Source organism: Peromyscus maniculatus, chromosome 7 (assembly GCF_049852395.1).
Source record: "Peromyscus maniculatus bairdii isolate BWxNUB_F1_BW_parent chromosome 7, HU_Pman_BW_mat_3.1, whole genome shotgun sequence".
Taxonomy (NCBI): Eukaryota; Metazoa; Chordata; class Mammalia; order Rodentia; family Cricetidae; genus Peromyscus; species Peromyscus maniculatus.
In genome coordinates, this window is record NC_134858.1 from 51,421,964 (window position 1) to 51,440,217 (window position 18,254).

General features: G+C 49.3%; 1 protein-coding gene across 1 annotated transcript in view; it reads left to right on the plus strand.

Annotated features, from left to right (window-relative positions):
- Nucleotides 1–18,254, plus strand: part of Gldn (gliomedin) — a 40,925-nt gene that overhangs the window by 19,517 nt on the left and 3,154 nt on the right. The window contains exons 2-8 of the mRNA XM_006971585.4: nucleotides 82–133; nucleotides 5,458–5,475; nucleotides 5,787–5,894; nucleotides 14,681–14,827; nucleotides 15,993–16,112; nucleotides 17,494–17,577; nucleotides 17,774–17,899. Of these exons, the coding sequence (XP_006971647.2) occupies nucleotides 82–133; nucleotides 5,458–5,475; nucleotides 5,787–5,894; nucleotides 14,681–14,827; nucleotides 15,993–16,112; nucleotides 17,494–17,577; nucleotides 17,774–17,899 (655 nt within the window). The remainder of the gene's footprint in view (nucleotides 1–81; nucleotides 134–5,457; nucleotides 5,476–5,786; nucleotides 5,895–14,680; nucleotides 14,828–15,992; nucleotides 16,113–17,493; nucleotides 17,578–17,773; nucleotides 17,900–18,254) is intronic.

Here is an 18,254-nt window from a genome sequence, read left to right on the forward strand (position 1 = left end):
TGCTTTCTGCTTGTCTGAATGGAAGACATCTTCCAAGCGAGCTGCCTGCTGCTTGCTAATGGTCACCTTGTGTCTTCTCAGATCCGAGTGATGGTGGACCTGTGCAACAGCACCAAGGGCATCTGCCTCACAGGTAGGTCTGAGTGTAGCAAACACCCACAGGGGGCTAGCCGAGGAGCAGGGGCAGAGAGCACACCTCAGGGTGCCGTGTTACAAAAACGCAGCCTCTTTCTTTCACAGATGTTCTTAATGGGAATCAAACCAACTGTAATATGATTATGACAGTGTTATTTTCTGGTATTGTCACAGAAATGTGGCCATGGAAAATAACTGGGACTTGAGTAATTAGAAATGTCTGTGACCCCTAAACTAGGGCCAAGCATGTTTTCTTCATTCCCGCCAGTTTTAAAGGGGAAAATCAAGAGGTGGAAAGAACACCCTGCGAACGTGATAGAGTTCTCTTCCGTGAGACGCGCCATGCTGTGTCAGATGTAACTGGGTCCCTACACCAGATGTACAGCACGAGCAGACGGCTCTGGGCAAATCTGCTGGGCAGTCATGAAGAACTGATCTTCTGTTTTTACTCATTATCTTTGTGTCTGCGCATGATGTGGAGGAGGGGCATGTGCAGGCCATGACATGCGTGTCGGTGGCCAGAGGACCACTGTACGGAGTTGGCTTTCTCCTTCCACCCTTACGGAGGTCCTGAGGGTCAAACTCGGGGTGCCAGGCGTTCACAGCAGGCACACTGTCGGCTGAGCCGCTTTTTGAAGCATGTCTTGGCTGCATTCCATGTGCTAGGTAGGCTTAGAGGCTGACCGTCTGCCTTATCCCCATTTCTCAATGGCTCAGGACACGTGGAAAAGGACTAGCCAGGAGATGTATCAAATCTTGGGTCCAGGGATGGCTGATGGAAGGATCTATGTGTGTTTTGTTTGGGGGACGGGGAGGCTTGGTTGAGTTTGTTTTTAAGATAGGATCTTACTGTGTAGACCAGTCTAGCCTCAAACACGTGACAATCTTCCTTCCCCAGCCTCCAGGGTACTGGGGTTACAGATGCACACGTGCCCAGCAGCGGTGCGGTTCTCTGTATGTGAGCCTGACAGAAGCCGCCTCTCTCCTTAATGCCAGGCCCCACGACAGTGAGGGCAAAGGAGAACGAGGTTCAAAGCAGTCACCCTCAGTGTCCCCTAAGCCAAGGGACACTCTGACCTGTCCTGTTGAGAGAGCCTTGCTCTAGATCGCCTGTTCCCTGCCTCTCCAGAGAAGGGTAGCATTCTGAGGAGAAAGGAAATTATGTTTCCCTTAAAACAGAACAAATGGAGTGACTCTAAATGATGTTGTGGACGTAAGCTGAGGTTTATTGCTAGGACTCTGAGGTTGCTGTCTCTAGGTGCTGGTGGGAATAGTCAGAACCTCACAGGGTGTGGAGGGTACAGTCAACACCGGGGTGGCAGGAACCCGGCCAACTTCTACAGCGTTTGCCTCAGTTTCTCTCCTCACTCGGAAGTTAGTTTGTCAAAAGGATGAACTTGTGGCTTCCGTGAGCGAGCAAATAAAAGGTGGGACCTCGAGCCAAGGCTATTTCTCCTTCCCTTGTTTGGGCCTCAGAGAGACCAGCCGGTGGCTTCTTGAGAAATGCTAATTGAATTGCATAAGCGGCGTTCGGCCCTCACAGACAATGAAATATCTTCAGTAAGCCCGGTCCTTTGTCCTGAAACTCTAGTGGTGTAAGTGCCTTCCTTCCATCCGTGGAGGTCCCTCTTCAGAGCTCCCACGTGTGACGGTAATGAATGCTACAGAAATGCTCAGATGAGGGAGCGACAGGCACAAAAGCCTGTGGAGAGGCACAGAAAAAGCCTCTTTCTGATTTTTATGGAGACCTGAGAGCCAGGCTCACAGTGAAAGCGCAGGATGGAGCTATTGAGACCACTTAGAGGGGAGCGACGCCTTGGAGCGGGAATGGTGGAAACGGCTTGAGTAGGTAATTCTTTCTCACCTCAGAACACGCTTTCAAAAGCTAGCACTTTCTCCCTTCATGTCAGCTTGAAATTGGGTCTCTTTTTACACAGAAACTCTTCAATTAAAAACTTAAGTACGAAAAGCGTTAAGTTGCTAAAGCAAGTGGGTGCTTTGAGACAGACCGTACTGTCTCTGTTGGGGGTGGGGACTGAAGGGTGAACAGGACCCGGGACTGAACCGGGCAACTTTGGTAGCAGGCAGAGAGCCTCGGTCCACAGACTAGCATGGCTTCTGGGCAGGAGAGTGATGTAGGCAGAGCTGGTCTTGGGCCCTGGAGAAAGGCCTAGTTTTTCAGTAGGTTCATCTTTTTTAAAACTTTTTTAAAAGTGTATGGAAGCTGAGGAGTAACTCCACAGATAGAAAAGCTGTACCAGGGGGCGCTTGCTGGAGAGGAGAGAAAGCCAGGGCTGCAGACTCCCCCCAGCTTTCCTCAGGTCTGTGGAGCTGTCTCCCCCCTTAGCGCCCTCTAAAACAGCAGACCCGGGCCTTGGAAAGTGTGGGGCCTTCCTCTGTGGTCATGCTATGCTTCCGGGTGCCTCGGGTCAGGTGAACAGGGAGATCTCTCGGGGGGAGTTACAGACACTCAGGGATAGTTCTCTTCCCCTTGATTTGAAATGGCCATTGTGGACGGAGCCAGGTAGTCCAGAAGCCTGTAGTGTTATCCTTGACCAGTGCCAAATCCTGAAGCTGTTCTTCCTTGTTATTACTTCCCCGTAACTGTAAAGCCTGCGTGTCTTGCCTGCATCAGGATTCTTCTGTGTCTGCTAGTAGAAACCCACTGCTTGAGAAATAGCACCAGCGTGGCACATGCCAAATCATTATACAGCGAGAGGTATCTATTTGCCAATACAGGATAGATCATGCCTTGGTTAACAGACAGTAAAACCTCAATGAGTTAACAACACACCAGAAGTTTTCACCTCACAAAGCCCAGTGAATCTTGGATGGCCCTCCTAGGAACCCAGAGCACCATGCTGTGGCGACCTGGAACCTCTGTCATCCCAGCATAGGCCCTCAAGAAGAGTGTGCCAGGATACCTCTGAGGTCCTAGAGGCCAAGCTGGATGTGCTGTACTTCCTAACAGAAGCGCCACTCTCCGGGGACCCTTTTAAGGATGTGCTGATGGTGACTATTTTTCTAGGAAACTGTCACCACTTATTAGGGGAGCTATGACCCCGTGCACATGCCATGCACCAGGAGTGCTTGGTGGAAAGCAAGGTTCTGGGCCTCACTCTCAACTCAGAACGAATCAGACTCTCCAAGTGGCACCCAGACATTTGATTTTAAGAAACATGGTGGGCGAGTCTCCGGATTCACACAGAGCTGCAGACAAGGTGTCAGAGGGGCTCAGGGAACTGTAGTAGAAGGGCTCTATTAGAAGACGATGAAGAGCTAACAATCCCAAACACACAGCACCGGGACTCCTCACTAACGCTCACCCCTGACATGACTGTCGGGTTCTGCTGGAAGCTGCAGACGCCCATTTGACATGCTCTACATGCAGCTTACAGAGTCTCCTTCCGTCATCCCATGCCTCTGCTTGGCTCCATCCTGTGGAGAAGCTGATTGCTGACATCTTCTGCCCCGTGTTCACTGTTGGCCTTTCCAGTGTGTGTGTATCCATATGAAGCTGAAAATTGTCCTATCAGTTTCTATGAAGAATTGCATTGGGATTTTGAAGGGGATTGCATTAAATCTGTAGATTGCCTTTGGTGAGATGGCCATTTTCATTATATCAACCAATGCACTGGAGACATTTCCATCTTCTGGTCTCTTCTTCAATTTCTTAAAGTTTTTATTATACAAGTCTTTCACTTGCTTGGTTAGAGTTATCCCCTCAAAAAAATTCGAGGCTACTGTAAAAGGCATTGTTTCCCTGCAAATCACTGCATTTTGAAAGCTACACTCACCTCTTCTTCCAAGAGTTCTATGTCCCTAGACTCTATTCACCAGTGTTCTTGGATCCATTTATCTAAAATCCTCCCACCTCCTTCCAATTGGACATGGAGTCTTCCTCAGTCCACGGAAATACTTTTTGAATTTTTAGCCTTTGTTCTGCAACTTAAAGTCAAATTTATCTACAACTTTGCCGAACTTTCACCTCAAAGGTCTCTCTGTATCCCCCCACACACCGTGTACCTCCCTGTTTCTCTGTGTTCCCTGTCTCCGTCTCTATCTCAGTTTTCCCCCAGCTGAAGGGAGAATCTCAGCCTCAGCCCGATGTCCTGGCAGCATACCCTGCTTAGGAACCACCTCCCAGAGTCTGTGCGTCTTGTTTTGACTTCTACCTGCCCAGCCCATCCACTGCTTTGCCCAACTGCATCTCTGTCCACACAAGCATGGCCAGTTCTTTTATTGTTTCTTCCGTCCTGAACCTTAATACCTCCCACTTCTAGACCTTGGCTTCTGTCTGGGCCCATGTATGCTGATTTCTCAGTCTCAATGTTCCTTTGGGACCATAGTCCAAAGATCACCTTCTCAGGAGCTCTTTCCAGAATTCAGTGTGCCCAGAAACTTCCCCAGTAACCTGGGAGTTATTTCTTTACTGAGCTCTCATATTGCTTTGCGATTTCAAGAGGTCTCCTGTCCTCATATAGACTATGAACATAGCAGATACCAGAACTGATATTCCTTAATGGAATCAGGTACGCATGATATATGCTTAGAAATGCTTGCCTTGTGAATGGTCAAAATCTCAGACTGGGAATCATTATGTATGCTCTAGAGAAACACAGGGAACTCAGTCCTCTCATATCCCAGCCTCACTGGCTCGCCCAAGTGCTCAGTCTAGCTGACAATAAGACATGCCTATTTCTGGAAGCAAAATCATTTGCTCAGTGTGTAAATGATTCATCCAAACCACTTAGGTCCTTGGATCATTTCACACTAAAGAAGGTATTTGTTACCTGACCTGAGCTCTCAGACTTTCTCAGGCTATTTCATGCAACAAAATACGGGTCCATAAAGCCAGCCTGTGCTTGGGTTACTCCTCGGTGACCTGGAGGAGACAAAGTGGCTCGGGGAAGCTCTTGGAAGTGTTCTAGTGATAGCCAGTGTTCTGCTCTGAAGTGACAGAACTTCCATGTGCTGACACCTGCCCTGTTCTGGGGCTGCACAGGGCCATCATGTTTCCATTGGTCCCAAAATAATTAGTTTGACCTCTTCAAAGATAATTGATATATGAATCTACAATGAAACCAGCTCAGAAATTATTCTAGGTCTGTTGAAATGGAAGCAAAATGGCTTGATTAGCAAATGAGTCTTTGCTGGGTTGTTCTTAAGGCCCTTTGTGGGAAACCTAATAAGCTGTAAATAAATGGTGTGGGATTGTTTCCTTAGCAGGTACTTAAGACATATAAGGAAAGTGGGAGTTTGTGGTTCTGGTTTCTTTCTACCTCATGTGACTTATCATCTAAATTCCTTTTTCTACTCTAGGACCACCTGGCCCACCAGGTAAGTACCCATTTTGTATTTTCCTAGTTCAAGGGGCAACTATGGGTAGCTGGAGCCCCAGGATCCAAGGACCAGAGGTGGTAGAGGGGAGGAGCGAGGCGGCATGTTAGCTTTTTTTCTGTGTCCCTAACTTGAGACCCCCCTCCCCAGACCCTCTACCTGTCCTTGTTCTAGAAGCAGGTTCGGGGCGGGGGTGGAAGCAGGAAGATGTGGGAGATGCCATAGATGCTGCCTGTCTCCCTGGCTAAAGGAAATCACATCACCTGCAGTGAAGATGTCTTTAACGGTCCCTATTCTATGCTTTGGCACAGGACCCCCAGGAGTTGGTGGGTTACCAGGACACAATGGATCCGATGGACAGCCTGGTCTCCAGGGACCAAAGGGTGAAAAAGGAGCCAATGGGAAGAGAGGAAAAATGGGTAACTGGGCATTTCTGCCAAATAATTCCTTTGTGTCTTGTCTCTGTGACCGTGTTCAGATGGGTAGTACTGGGAAGGACTGTGTGCCGAGGAGACGGGGCTCTTCATGGTCTGCGTGGGCACTGATGTAACTCCCACCTGGAAGTTGTTGTGTTAAGATGCCAAGAAGCTTCTTTTTGGAACAAATGTTTATGTCAGAGCAAAAAGGACAGCCCCCTAGGAACTGACTTCTCTCTCTACAGCTGGAGATGTATGGGAGCGGGCTGTGTCCTCACCTCCCCCCACCCCATGCTCACAACCCCCGCCCAGTGCTCACACCCCCACCTTGTGTTCACATCCACGCCCACCCCCACCCCACCCCCGTGCCTACCCCCGCCCAGTGCTCACACCCCCACCTTGTGTTCACATCCATCCCCACCCCCACCCCACCCCCTGTGCTCACCCCCGCCCCATGCTCACACATACCCCTTGTGCTCACATCCACCCCCAGCCCCTCCCCTACCCCCCCCACTCACACCTCTCTGGGCTGTTGTGTGTGAGCACAGTGAAGGCCCAGAGATGCCGCCAAGGTGTCTGCTGTGTTCAGGGAGAAGTGGGGGCTGGGGTGGGGTCTGACGTGAGGCCTGGCCAGGGTGAGACAGGGTCTGGAGATCTCTCAGCACCATATGGGGGCTGTGGAGATGGCCGAGGAAGACTCCTCGGAAGAAAGCGGGCACATGGCCAGGTGGGGACTCGCAGACAGTAGAGGGCTTTTTTTTTTTTTACATCGGGCAGGGCCACTAAGTGAAAAGGCAGAGAGAGGTAGAGCTTAGCCAGAGGCTGTACCAGGTCCTCTGTGTGAAGTCTCTTAGCTCCACAAGCCTGGATGGGTCCTGGGCTAGGAGAGGTAGTAGATGCTTCTTTCAAATCCGCTCCCCCTCCCAGTGCCTCTGACAGGTCCCCCTCCCAGTGCCTCTGCTATCCCCATCAGCTTTCTAAGCGAGAGCCGAGGAAAGGATGAGCCCCACTGAGCACCTCTGCCCCCCTGGCAAGCCCACCTGCTTGTGTTTCCAGGGGCAGCCACACAGATGACAATGGGCACACATCATCCAAGTCAACTCGGACCTCAGCAGGCCGGCAATTACAACTGGAATTACAGAGCAGGATAATAATTATAACCGTCCGTGCTGATCAGTATAGAATAACAATGGACTACAAGAATGCGCAGCCATTTGGCTTATCCTGGGAAGACATCGAACTTACGATCAAGGCTAGAAAATTAATATTCCAGCGGCAGGCTTGGGTGGGGAACACCATGTGGGAAGTGGATCTGAGGCAGATAGAAAGGGAAAGAGCCCTGGTCTTGAGGGCATGTAATTAAGCAGTCACGACCTCATGAAACCACAAGAAGGACAAAACATCTCATTCACTTGTGGAAAACATGCTTATGGGGCAGGTACTAGTCTTAGACACTGGTTCAGAAGTGATGAAGCTGATTAGCCTTTGGAGAGACAAAGGGAGTCCCTCTTCCCTCTGAAAATTCACTGAAACATGCTGACCAGGACACCTAACAGGAAAAAGGCATTAATATTACTCACATGCAGGGAGTCATGGCTCAGTCCCATTCAGAAACCTGTGCACCCCCCTTTTCCTATAGATAAGGATTGTCAGTGATGACCATGGGGAACGATTGAATCTGAGGTAGAAATAAGCTCGCATTAATAATGATTCTATCTGGAGTTTGAATGAGCCCAAGGGACAGCCATGATCTTGTGAGGAAAGATTGTGAGGATAATCTTTCCTGAGACAGATAACCCATGCCAGCCCCCAGTCAGGTGGGGGAGGGCACCTATGTCTTCTCTGATGCTGTCTAGTCTTCATGCAGGTAATAGGAACTCCAGAGACCCTCTCCTTAAGTGGGGGTGGATGGAGGACCTCGATTCCAAGCCTGGGTTGAAAGCTTTGAATTCCCTTATATCAAGTCGCTCACCATGCAAAACCATGTCATCCTGGAGGAGATGGGTCTCTGAGCCGCAGCCCCTTCATGAGGCTGGCATTGTGACTGGGAGAGATGGGAAGTCACGCTCAGAGTGTTCTGGAGACAGAGAGACTGGGGTTATCTGAAGAACCAGGCCCTGTGGAAAGAGATCACCGGATGGCTGCTCAATGCTGAGCCAGCTTGTGTTTGAGGGCCAGGGAGGCTTTGCCCAGGTCACCCGGAAGCAGATCCTGCCCTCTTCAACTGTTCCTGGGCCAAAGGAGAGCTTAGGAGAAGAGGACCACAGGGCCACAGGGGAGTCCAGCAGTATCTAGGGAGCAGTGAGAAGCCCCTGAGGGGTCTCAGGGATCAGACCTACCTTTCCAAATACCATGTTGGCTGCTACCTGGAGAACACTGTGGCACCATCTCGGGAGTGGGAGGGAGCTGAGGCAGGGATAGCAGATGGAAAGGAATGATGTTTGAGTGTGACTTGAGTGGTACTGATAAGGTATAAAAAGAGAGAGTGAGGAACAAAGGAGGTTCAATACTGTCCTGCCTGGCTGGAACCTGATGGGCTGCTGGTTCTGAGATGGGCAGACTGGCCGAACTCGGCTTTAGGGAAGAAGTCATGGGCATACCACGGGATGTGCTAAGCTGAGGTGCCTTGAGGTATTCAGGGGGCTTGGAGATGTAGGTGTCCAGTGGAAGGGAACCCTAAGATGCGAAGCATACCTAGAGAGTCATCCCAAGAGCCTGTGGGCAAGTATGAGGATGATCACTTAGTGAGGGAGCCTGGAGGGGAACCCTAAGAGACAGCAACATGTAGTGACCCCTAGAAAGGGGTCAGCAAAGGGATCCAAAAAGAATACTGGGAAGGTGTTAAGCAGGGGAGGCCCCTGTGGAGAAGATGGCTTCTGCAGTGTGAAGGAGAAAAGGTTGACTTCTGCCTGCAGTATAGAGTTTTCCATGCATGGCCGCTGGCTATGTGTCACTGGACCTAAGTAAGGCAGAGCCTCATGGCAGAAGGGCATGGCAAGAGAAATCTTACCTCATGGCGGCCAGGAAGTAGAGAGCAACACAGGAAATGGTGAGGGACAAAATGCCTGTCAAAAGTATGACCTGAGTGATCATTTGCCCCAGCCAAGCCCCACCCACCAGCACCCCAATAATGCCATTCCGTACTGGCAACAGCAGATCCTCATGGTCCAATCATCTGTGTGTGTAGTGGGGGGTGGGGGGGGTGGGAGGGGGCACAGGCTTTCAACATATAAGCCTCTTGGGGACACTTCGTATCTAAACCATAGCAGCTGCAGAGAAGACTGACCCAAGGAAGCAGAAATTAAGACTTTAACCCAAGTGTTTCCAGAAGTACCAGCATCCTTCACAGCTTCCAACTTCAGAAACAAGGAGAACAAAAGTGGACTTGGAGCCCAGAGGCTTGGTGTGGTCCCTGGCTCCACATTAGCCAGGGGTGCGCCCTTGAGCAGGTTACATGATCACTGTGTTCCAGTTTCCCCATTCATAAAATGGGGACACTGATCCTATTAACCTCCCAGTGTTTGTGGGAAGATGAGTTAGTACATATGAGGTGTTGGGGCCGGGCACATGGTAAATCCTGGGTTAGTATTAGTCAGCATCGTTTCTTTTTTTTCATTTTTCATTTTGATTGTACAGATCAAACTCCCTTTCCAGTGCCCCCAAGCCTGTCCAGGTTTTGGCAAACACTGCTTTACTTCCTACTCCTTGGGATCAACCTTACCTCCACATACAAGTGAGAGCATGTTGTATGGTCTCTCTGTGCCTGATTTATTTTCCTTTCTGTGATGTCCTGACCAAAAGGATGCTGAGGGGAAATTCCCCGCATGAGGTGATTTTGGAGTTAGGAATGAGACTTAACGTTGTCAATTATGTACCAACATCTTCTGTGAAGTCTGACATCCCAGGGCCTCAGAACCAAGTGTTTTCTTTCTTTCCATCTGTCTCATATTTTTCTCACTTAAGAGTTAATGTTCTAGTGTCTTCTCTAAAAATCAAATCCTCATTTTAAGAAAACCAAAAATAATGCCCTCCTCCGAATGCATGGCTTGAGACTGGGTTTTACATGGCACCCTCTGGCCCTCTCCTTTGCCTTAGTTAGTGACAGATGGTACTGCCCAAAATAAATTGTCCTCCCTCACCCCCTGATGTGAAGACAGAGAAACTGACCCCAGCCTGGAGCTATCACAGGCTTTGTGGAACTATCTGTTTTGAGTGGGCGACCCCAGAAGAAAACAGGAGAGCTGTTTCTCCCTCAGGAGTTAGGCGGGGATAAAATTGTAACTCAAAGCCGGTGAGGAGTCATGGGACAAATGATGTCAGGCTGCAGGTGTATGCCATGTTACATTGTCACTGTGCCGGGCCAGCAGCTCTGCCCTAACCTGCCTCAGGGTAGAAGATGTGGCACACATAGTGAATGGTAGTTGGGTGGTGCCAGTGGGTGGCCAAGGTGAACTGCCAACAGAGGATGCTTTGTCACATGTGGTGGTTAAAAAACAAAAGCAGATGTGGTAGTGTAGTCCTGCAGTCCCTGCTGGAGAGTGACAGGGGCCGGCAGAAGGGTCCTACCTGGGAGCTTGCTGGCCAGCTAATCCAGATAAAATATCAAGCTCCAAGTTCGGTAAGGAGACCCTATCTCAAAAAAGTATGATGAGGCCAATCATATGGCTTAACAGAGAAGATGCTTTCTGTACAAGTCGGATGACCAGAGTTCAATTCCCAGGACCCACATGGTGGAAGGAAAGAACTGCCCGCTACAGGTTGTCCTCTGACCTCCACGTGGGCACACCCCACCCCACTCACACACACAGTCATTCTTTTGTTTTCTTGAGACAACGTCCCGCTACATAGTCCTGGTTGGCCTGGAACTCTATAAACCAGGCTGGCTTCAGACTCACAGAGAGTTGCCAGCTTCTGCCCGAGTGCTAGGATTAAAGGCATGTGCCAGCATTTTTTTTTTTTAAATTAAAAGCAATATGGTGAAGAGTGGTAGAAGAAGATACCTGATATCAGCATCTGGCCTGCGAATGCACACACACCACGCAGACACAGACACACAGACACACACACACATGACAAAGACAGATTGCATGTAGACAAAACGTTCACCACTGTCTTTTACCAAAAGCTGGAAATGGCTCCGCACACCCCAGGTGTAATGCACACTACACCCTCAAACAAAGGCTCTGATAGCTAACACTGCCTCTGTCAGGGCTACATTACAAAATGAGCGCTTCCCTATTACCCGTGTGGCCTTTTTGAGAAAGGAAATAAAAGGTGTGCGAGGGAGGGATAAGATAAAGGATCAGGTGTCAGTGCAGACACGCTCTTGAGTTAAAATAAAGGGCTGGGACGCCGCCGCGGTGTCAGCAGCAGCTACCGTTTGTTTCCCTGAGTGCTGCTGAAAGGGCGCTGCACAGTCTTTAGAAGGTGTCGGCAGCACTTGGCGCACTGTGCAGGCGGGACTCTATAGCAACCACCCAGCCTTTTGTCTCCTTCAGATAACATGCTGAACGGCTCGGTTAAAATACTGACAAAGGGAGACCTTCTCACACAGAGGGCCCCGATAAGGGCTTTTGTCACTCTTCAGCCAGAAGTCCTAGTGCCCCTGAGCAGGAATGACCCAGAGCCGTAAGTACTTCTCAGTACTGCTGTGAAGACGACTCCTGAGCCATGGCTCCCTGTTCAACAACAGTGTCCCTGTATTGCTCTGACTGTAAGTATACAGTAGGTAGAGCACGTGTCCGTGCTGGATGGGGAGACCTGTCCCTCATGACTTCCTCCTCCACTGTGTCCCCTCAGTGATGCCTGGAGTTCGCAGTTTTTATTTAGATTTTTGTTGTTTTCTGAGACAGGGTCCCAGGTAGCTCAGGCTTGCCTTAGACTCTCTGTGTAGCCAATGATGACCTTAAACTCCCAATCTCCATGTGCCAGCAGGCCCAGCTCGAGATATTTGTTATGATTAGCTGGAATCTAGTTAGTGGTATTTTCTTCACTGCATTTTGATTTCATGTTTCTGTAAAGCTGGAGACTGAACCCAGATCCCCGTGCTAGGCAGGTACTCTACCACTGACTGACTAAAGCCCAGCCCCCGTGATGCCATCTGAGGAGAAAACCTGTCACTGAAAAGCCCTGAGATGAGCCAACTGTGGCCAGGCATGGTGGCACACATGTTTAATCCCAGCACTCAGAAGGCAGAGGCAGGAAGATCTGTGAGTTCAAGGCCAGCCTGGTCTACAGAGTGTGTTCTAGGACAGCCAGGGCTACATAGGCCCTGTTTCAAACAAACAAACAAACAGAGCCAACTGAATAGCAGGTAGTATAGACAAGGTTGAGGATTGGATGGGAACTGATCTAAGTGAATTCTAAAGTGCCTTCCAACCTGGGATTATTTTGTATTCCTTTAGAGCAGTGGTTCTCAACCTTCCTAACACTGAGACCCTTTAATACAGCCCCTCATGTTGTGGTGACCCCCCCCACCAATCATAAAATTATTGTGATTGCTACTTCATAACTTTAAATTTTCTACTGTTATGAATCATAATATAAATATCTGTGTTTTCCAATGGTCTTAGGCGACCCCTGTGGAAAGGTCATTTGACCCCCTAAGGGGTCGTAACCCACAGGTTGAGAAATGCTGCCTTAGAACAGCTATGACGGAATGCAACATGGTTGATATAAAGCAGGATGTTCCAGATATGGTTTTAAAACTAGAGGGAGGGCTGGAGATCTGACTCAGTTGGCAGAGCGTTCATCTAGCATTCACAAAGCCTCCCAAGGCTTTTTTAGTCTGGAATCTCACATAAACCAGGTGTGATAGTGCACACCAGGAATCCCAAAGGGAGGCAGGAGCATTGCTGGGATTTTGAGGCCAGCCTGGGCTATACAGTGAGATCTTAAAACACAAACAAACCAGAGGAAAGACTTAGCTATCCCAGCGATCGACTAATCAGGAATTAGTCAAATGAATGGGACCTAGGGAGGGGGTTACTTCCACGGAGTCTACAGAAGAGACAAGGAAGGGGCAGGTAATTTAGAAGGCTGAAGATTCCACATCATCTCGGTGACGGACATTGAGAGGAACGATGTGCTTGCACTAACAGATGCGCCTGGCTCTTCCCTGATGTCTGCAATCCCACTTTGAGTAACATCACATTAGGCAGTATCTTCAGGGCATGCTTACCAAAACAGTCAGTTTCTAACAATGGTTTTGCACACCCACTTTCCTCCTCAGAACCCTTGGGTACTTGTGTACTTGTGACTTCAAGTTGCTCTTTTTAATAGATCTCTTGAAATTTTCTACATAAACAACCAGGCTAGCTCCAAATTAAGATCATTTTAGTTTGGTTTTGGTTTTTTCTTTTTTATTTATTTATTTATTTATTTTTATTTTATGTACGTTGGTGTTTTGCCATGAATATTGGGTCCTCTGGAACTGGAGTTACAGACAGTTGTGAGCTGCCACGTGGTTGCTGGGAATTGAACTCAGGTCCTCTGGAAGAGCAGTCAGTGCTCTTAACCACTGAGCCATCTCTTCAGCCCCTAAATTAAGATCATTTTAATGTCCACTCCCCAAACAGTGAGCCTTGTATTTCTTTTTCTCTGGAATATCATGCTTTCTACATCCAGTAGAATGTTCAGCAAAACTGATGTGCATGAATAACTTTGCCTTTTTCCTGCTATTAAGGGAAATGTATGTAGCCTTTCACTGGAAAAGATGATGTCAACTGTCAATTTCTTATAGACTTCTCTTTTGCAGGATGAGGGAATTCCTGTTTATTCCCAGTTTGACGAGGTTCATTGAGACTGCATGCTGAATGCCACCAAATGCCTTTTGCACCCATTGAGATATGCTTTTCCTTACTTGTCAGCACACTGAATTACATTTACTGAATGACTCCAATCTCGGAGTCTATGGTGTCAGGCAGATAGCTTCAGAACACATTTAGGGTAACTTGGAACATGGACGTTTATTTTTGGCTACAAATTAACATTTAGAAAATTCCCCTGAAAGCTGAATTCTAGTGTGTTGCCTGGGGTGTTGGGTGGAGCCTTGAAAAAGTCCTACCCTAGTAGTGGGACTAGACTAGTCCCGGGAAAGGTGGCCGTGGACCCACAGGGAAAACAGTGACAAAATAAAACAAAAAGCCAAGCCTCAAGGAGCCAGGCTGATTTGCAGTCAACATTAACTGACCATCACGTGTTGATCTTACTCCCCGTATTTTCTCGCAGTTTCTTGTTGTTGCGACAGAATGGCTGACCGAAGCGACTTGAGGGACAAAAGGTTTATTTGGGCGGGCAGTTGGAGGTTACAGTCCACCATGGCAGGGGAGGGACGGCAAGAAGCGGGGGCAGCTGGTCACCCACCCTCCGGCGTTGGCTCAGCCTCACTTACAACCACCATTTCTAAACTTGGCTAACACTGCAGTGACTGCCCAGCCTTGCCCCTCTTTCTGTTGTGAGAAATAGAGAGCGCAGATGTCGGTGGCTCTGCTGACGGGGTCCCCTTAATAACACGCTCCCCTTCTGTGGGGACAGCGCCTCACTCAAACTGTCCTCACCTCCTCGCTGGCCCGATTCACTCTTCAACGTAGTGGCTCAGCCAGACTCCCTAAAAGTCGTCCCCAGAGCCTCTGGGGGACACCATCCATGATGAGTGTATGGTAGCATCCCTGGAAGGGTGGTGAAGGTTTGTGGTTGTTTTACAAAGCTGTTCTACAAAAGCGCAATCATTACACAGTGAACCAAAATCGTGTACACATGTTAATACGTCAACCCCCCCTCCCCCACAGGGTTACCTGGAGCTACAGGAAATCCAGGGGAAAAGGGAGAGAAGGGAGACGCTGGTGAGCTGGGTGCTCCTGGAAATGAGGGCCCGCCGGGGCAGAAAGGTGAAAAGGGAGACAAGGGAGATGTGTCCAACGACGTGCTTCTGACAGGTAGGCTGGCCTGGCTCCTCCCGACACCAGGGCACAGAGACCTGCCTTGTCCAACCCACGGGCTGCCCTGGTGGCTTTGATCTTCTCTGGCCCTCTGCTCTGTAGCAGGTTCTGGAATTCTCGTCCTTTCCTTGTTTGCTTGAGACAAGGTCTTCTGTATCCCAGGCTAGCCTGGAACTCGCTGTGTAGCAGGCTGACCTTGCCCTGTCCTCCTGCTTCCACCTCCCAAATGTTGGGACTGTAGCTGTGAACCATCATGCTTAGCACGGCATTCTGTATTTTCAAAGCTGCGCACGTTTGTCCAGGTGGACAAGTCCGAGTCTGGTATTTAGCAGGAGTAATCGAACTCGTTACCCTGGTTGGTAGGGTGTGGTGACTCCTGCCTGAGATTCCAAGCATGGGGAGGCTGAGGCAGCAGAGTTGCTTCAAGTTTGACTACATGGTAGGACCAAGGTCACGACGTGAACAGAGGTAGAGTCTGGCTAGGCTCATGGAGTTTCACTGCCCTCAGAGAGCCTTTCAAATGACAGGGGAGCATCTCCTCACAGGCATTCTGATTGGCTCTGGGGTTGATGGTCATCAAGCTCCTTAGAAGAGGAGGGTGTCGCTCAGTAATAAAGTGCACGCCTAACTCGTAAGAGGCCCTGGATTAAATTCCCTAGCACAAGAAGGAGAATGAGAAGGATGGGGTGTGTACGGGAAAGGAGGAAGGTTGGGAAGAAATAGAGGAGGTGGGAGGAGAGGAGGAGAAGGGAGAGGAGAGGAGAAGGAAGAGGACAGGAAGAAGGAGTTCCTTCACGATTCTAAGCAGTCAGAACTGGGATCCCCTGGAACTGCAGTAATGGAGGCCGGGCTCTGCTGAGAGACGCTGGAGCCGGGATCCTGCCCTAGTCACTTGTGACCTTAAGTTAACCACCACTCCCTAGCAGAATTCTCCTGAGAGGAACCCACTGCCACCTCACAGAGGGACTTGGAAGAATGAAGGGAAGGTTGACAAAACTCTCGGCACAGATCCTGCATAGACTGGATCATCAGGACCTACTATGGGCTCATCTCTAGGAAGGGGTACACACAGGGGGGCTCCAGAGCTGCCCACTTATCTTTCCCTAATGGGAAACTGTCTCCGTGAAAACCTTTTTCTGTTTTTCCCTTTCCTTCTCTCTAGGTGCCAAAGGTGACCAAGGCCCCCCTGGCCCCCCTGGACCCCCTGGACCTCCAGGGCCTCCTGGAAGCAGAAGATCCAAAGGCCCTCGGCAGCCAAATACGTTCAACAGCCAGTGTTCAGGTCGCCAAGCCCTGCCCCCAGGAACCTACTCCTGGTGCTAATAATCCCCCTTCCAGACTTTGTGAGCAAATTCTGAAAGCGGGAGATTTTGTTTAAATGAGATTCCTCCCTGCAATATGCTCCCAGGAAGTCTGAACACCTACCCTGGGCATGAGGACCGTGGACAGGCCAGTCTGAACCTACCACCCCTCCCTCAACACTCTCTCTGCACTTATCTCCATGCCAGTTTTCCTTCTTGGCCATACAAACCTCTCCCCGCTCCCTGGAACGTGTTTTATTTGGTTTGTTTTTTAATTACTGCTACAACTAAACACAGTGTCGCCAGGTCACCTGAGGGCAGCATCTTTGAGGGCTAAGCTGTTAACTGTAGCAACAAATTCCTGAGAGGGTGAAAACCTGAAGACAGCTGAGCAGTCAAACTGGTTAGCTGTCCGCAGAGATAATTAAAGCGTCTGCATCACCAGTCTTAGTGTGTGTGTCGGGGGCAAGTTGAACCCAGAGCCCCATGTCTACCATGTCTAAGCTATATCTGCTGTCCTCTGCCACTCAGTGGCAGATAATATTGCCAGTGTTATGTACCTCGTTCTTCTGATTCCCATGACTATCCTAGGGTGTTGGCATCCTTGTGTCTGGCTTACAGATGGAAAACAGACAACCAAGGAGCTACCTAGCTCAGCTCAGTTCAAAAGTGCCCTAGAAACAAAGGATCGTAACAATGGAAAATATTTCAACCATGGATTTAGAACTTGAGAGGTTACCCAGAATGCCTTTCCTGTCTTAAACCACGAGGGACAACGTGGGCTGTCATTTCAGCAGCAGATATGGAGGAGGGCCCTGACCTGGGATTCTCTCTGACTTTCTCCAAACAACTGCATTGTTTGAAATAGTGTTCTTTCAGGGTTGGGGATTTAGCTCAGTGGTAGAGCGCTTGCCTAGCAAGCACAAGGCCCTGGGTTTGGTCCTCAGCACTGAAAAAAAAAAAAAAAAAAAGAGCCAGGCGGTGGTGGCGCACGCCTTTAATCCCAGCACTCGGGAGGCAGAGCCAGGTGGATCTCTGTAAGTTCGAGGCCAGCCTGGTCTACAGAGTGAGTTCCAGGACAGGTGCAAAGCTACACAAGAAACCCTGTCTTGAAAAACCGAAAAGAAAGAAAGAAAGAGAAAGAAATAGTATTCTTTCTAGATGATTTTAGAGAATGAACCCAGCTCTCAGAGTGAAACACTGCTGGACATCATCGGGCTGGGGATTGCTAAAAAGCAAGCAACCAGGAAACATGTGGAAATGTCATAATGGCTATGTTTGGGACTTTGCGGGGACGTGGAGGCTCCTATATAAATCTCTATAGCCCCATTGTGACAACAGTTTTCACTGCTGCCATTTTAGGTGAGACGTGTGCCGTACCAAATGACGATACCTTGGTGGGGAAAGCTGATGAGAAAGTAAATGAACGCCATTCTCCACAAACAGGTACAAACCCTGGGCACCCTGGGCTGGGGTGGCACCCTGGGCTGGGGTGGTGCCCTGGGCTGGGGTGTGCTTCACCAGCCTTCACGGGCCCTAGATTCAATCCCTGGCACCACACACAAAAATTGTCTGGAAATTCAAAACTGGATGCCTTAATTGTCATAACTGTCAGGTGAGCAACTTTCTTTTCTTCTAACAGAAGCCATGATCACTTCCATTGGAAACCCAGCCCAAGTACTAAAAGTCAGGGAGACTTTTGGGACTTGGATAAGAGAGTCTGCCAACAAGAGTGATGACCGTATCTGGGTGACTGAACATTTCTCAGGTACTTCCCTCCAGAGATGGTCCGTCTGGTGCTGTGATCTTATCTGTTGCCTGCGTTCCTCCGGTCTTATCTGAAAATCCCCACTAGTGTTGGTGTACGGCTCTTTATTTTAGAAAGTACAACTGAATGGGAGGACCACTATTTCCTATTTTGGATGTGTTGGGTGCAAGCATTGTAGTTCAGTCCCAGGGACATGACCACTGCAATGTAAACTATCCAGTTGGTTTTGTTTGTTTGTTTGGTTGGTTGGTTGGTGTTTTTGAGACAGGGTTTCTCTGTGTAGCCCTAACTGTCCTGGACCTCAGTCTGTAGACCAGACTGGCCTCGAACTCACAGAGACCCACCTGGCTCTGCC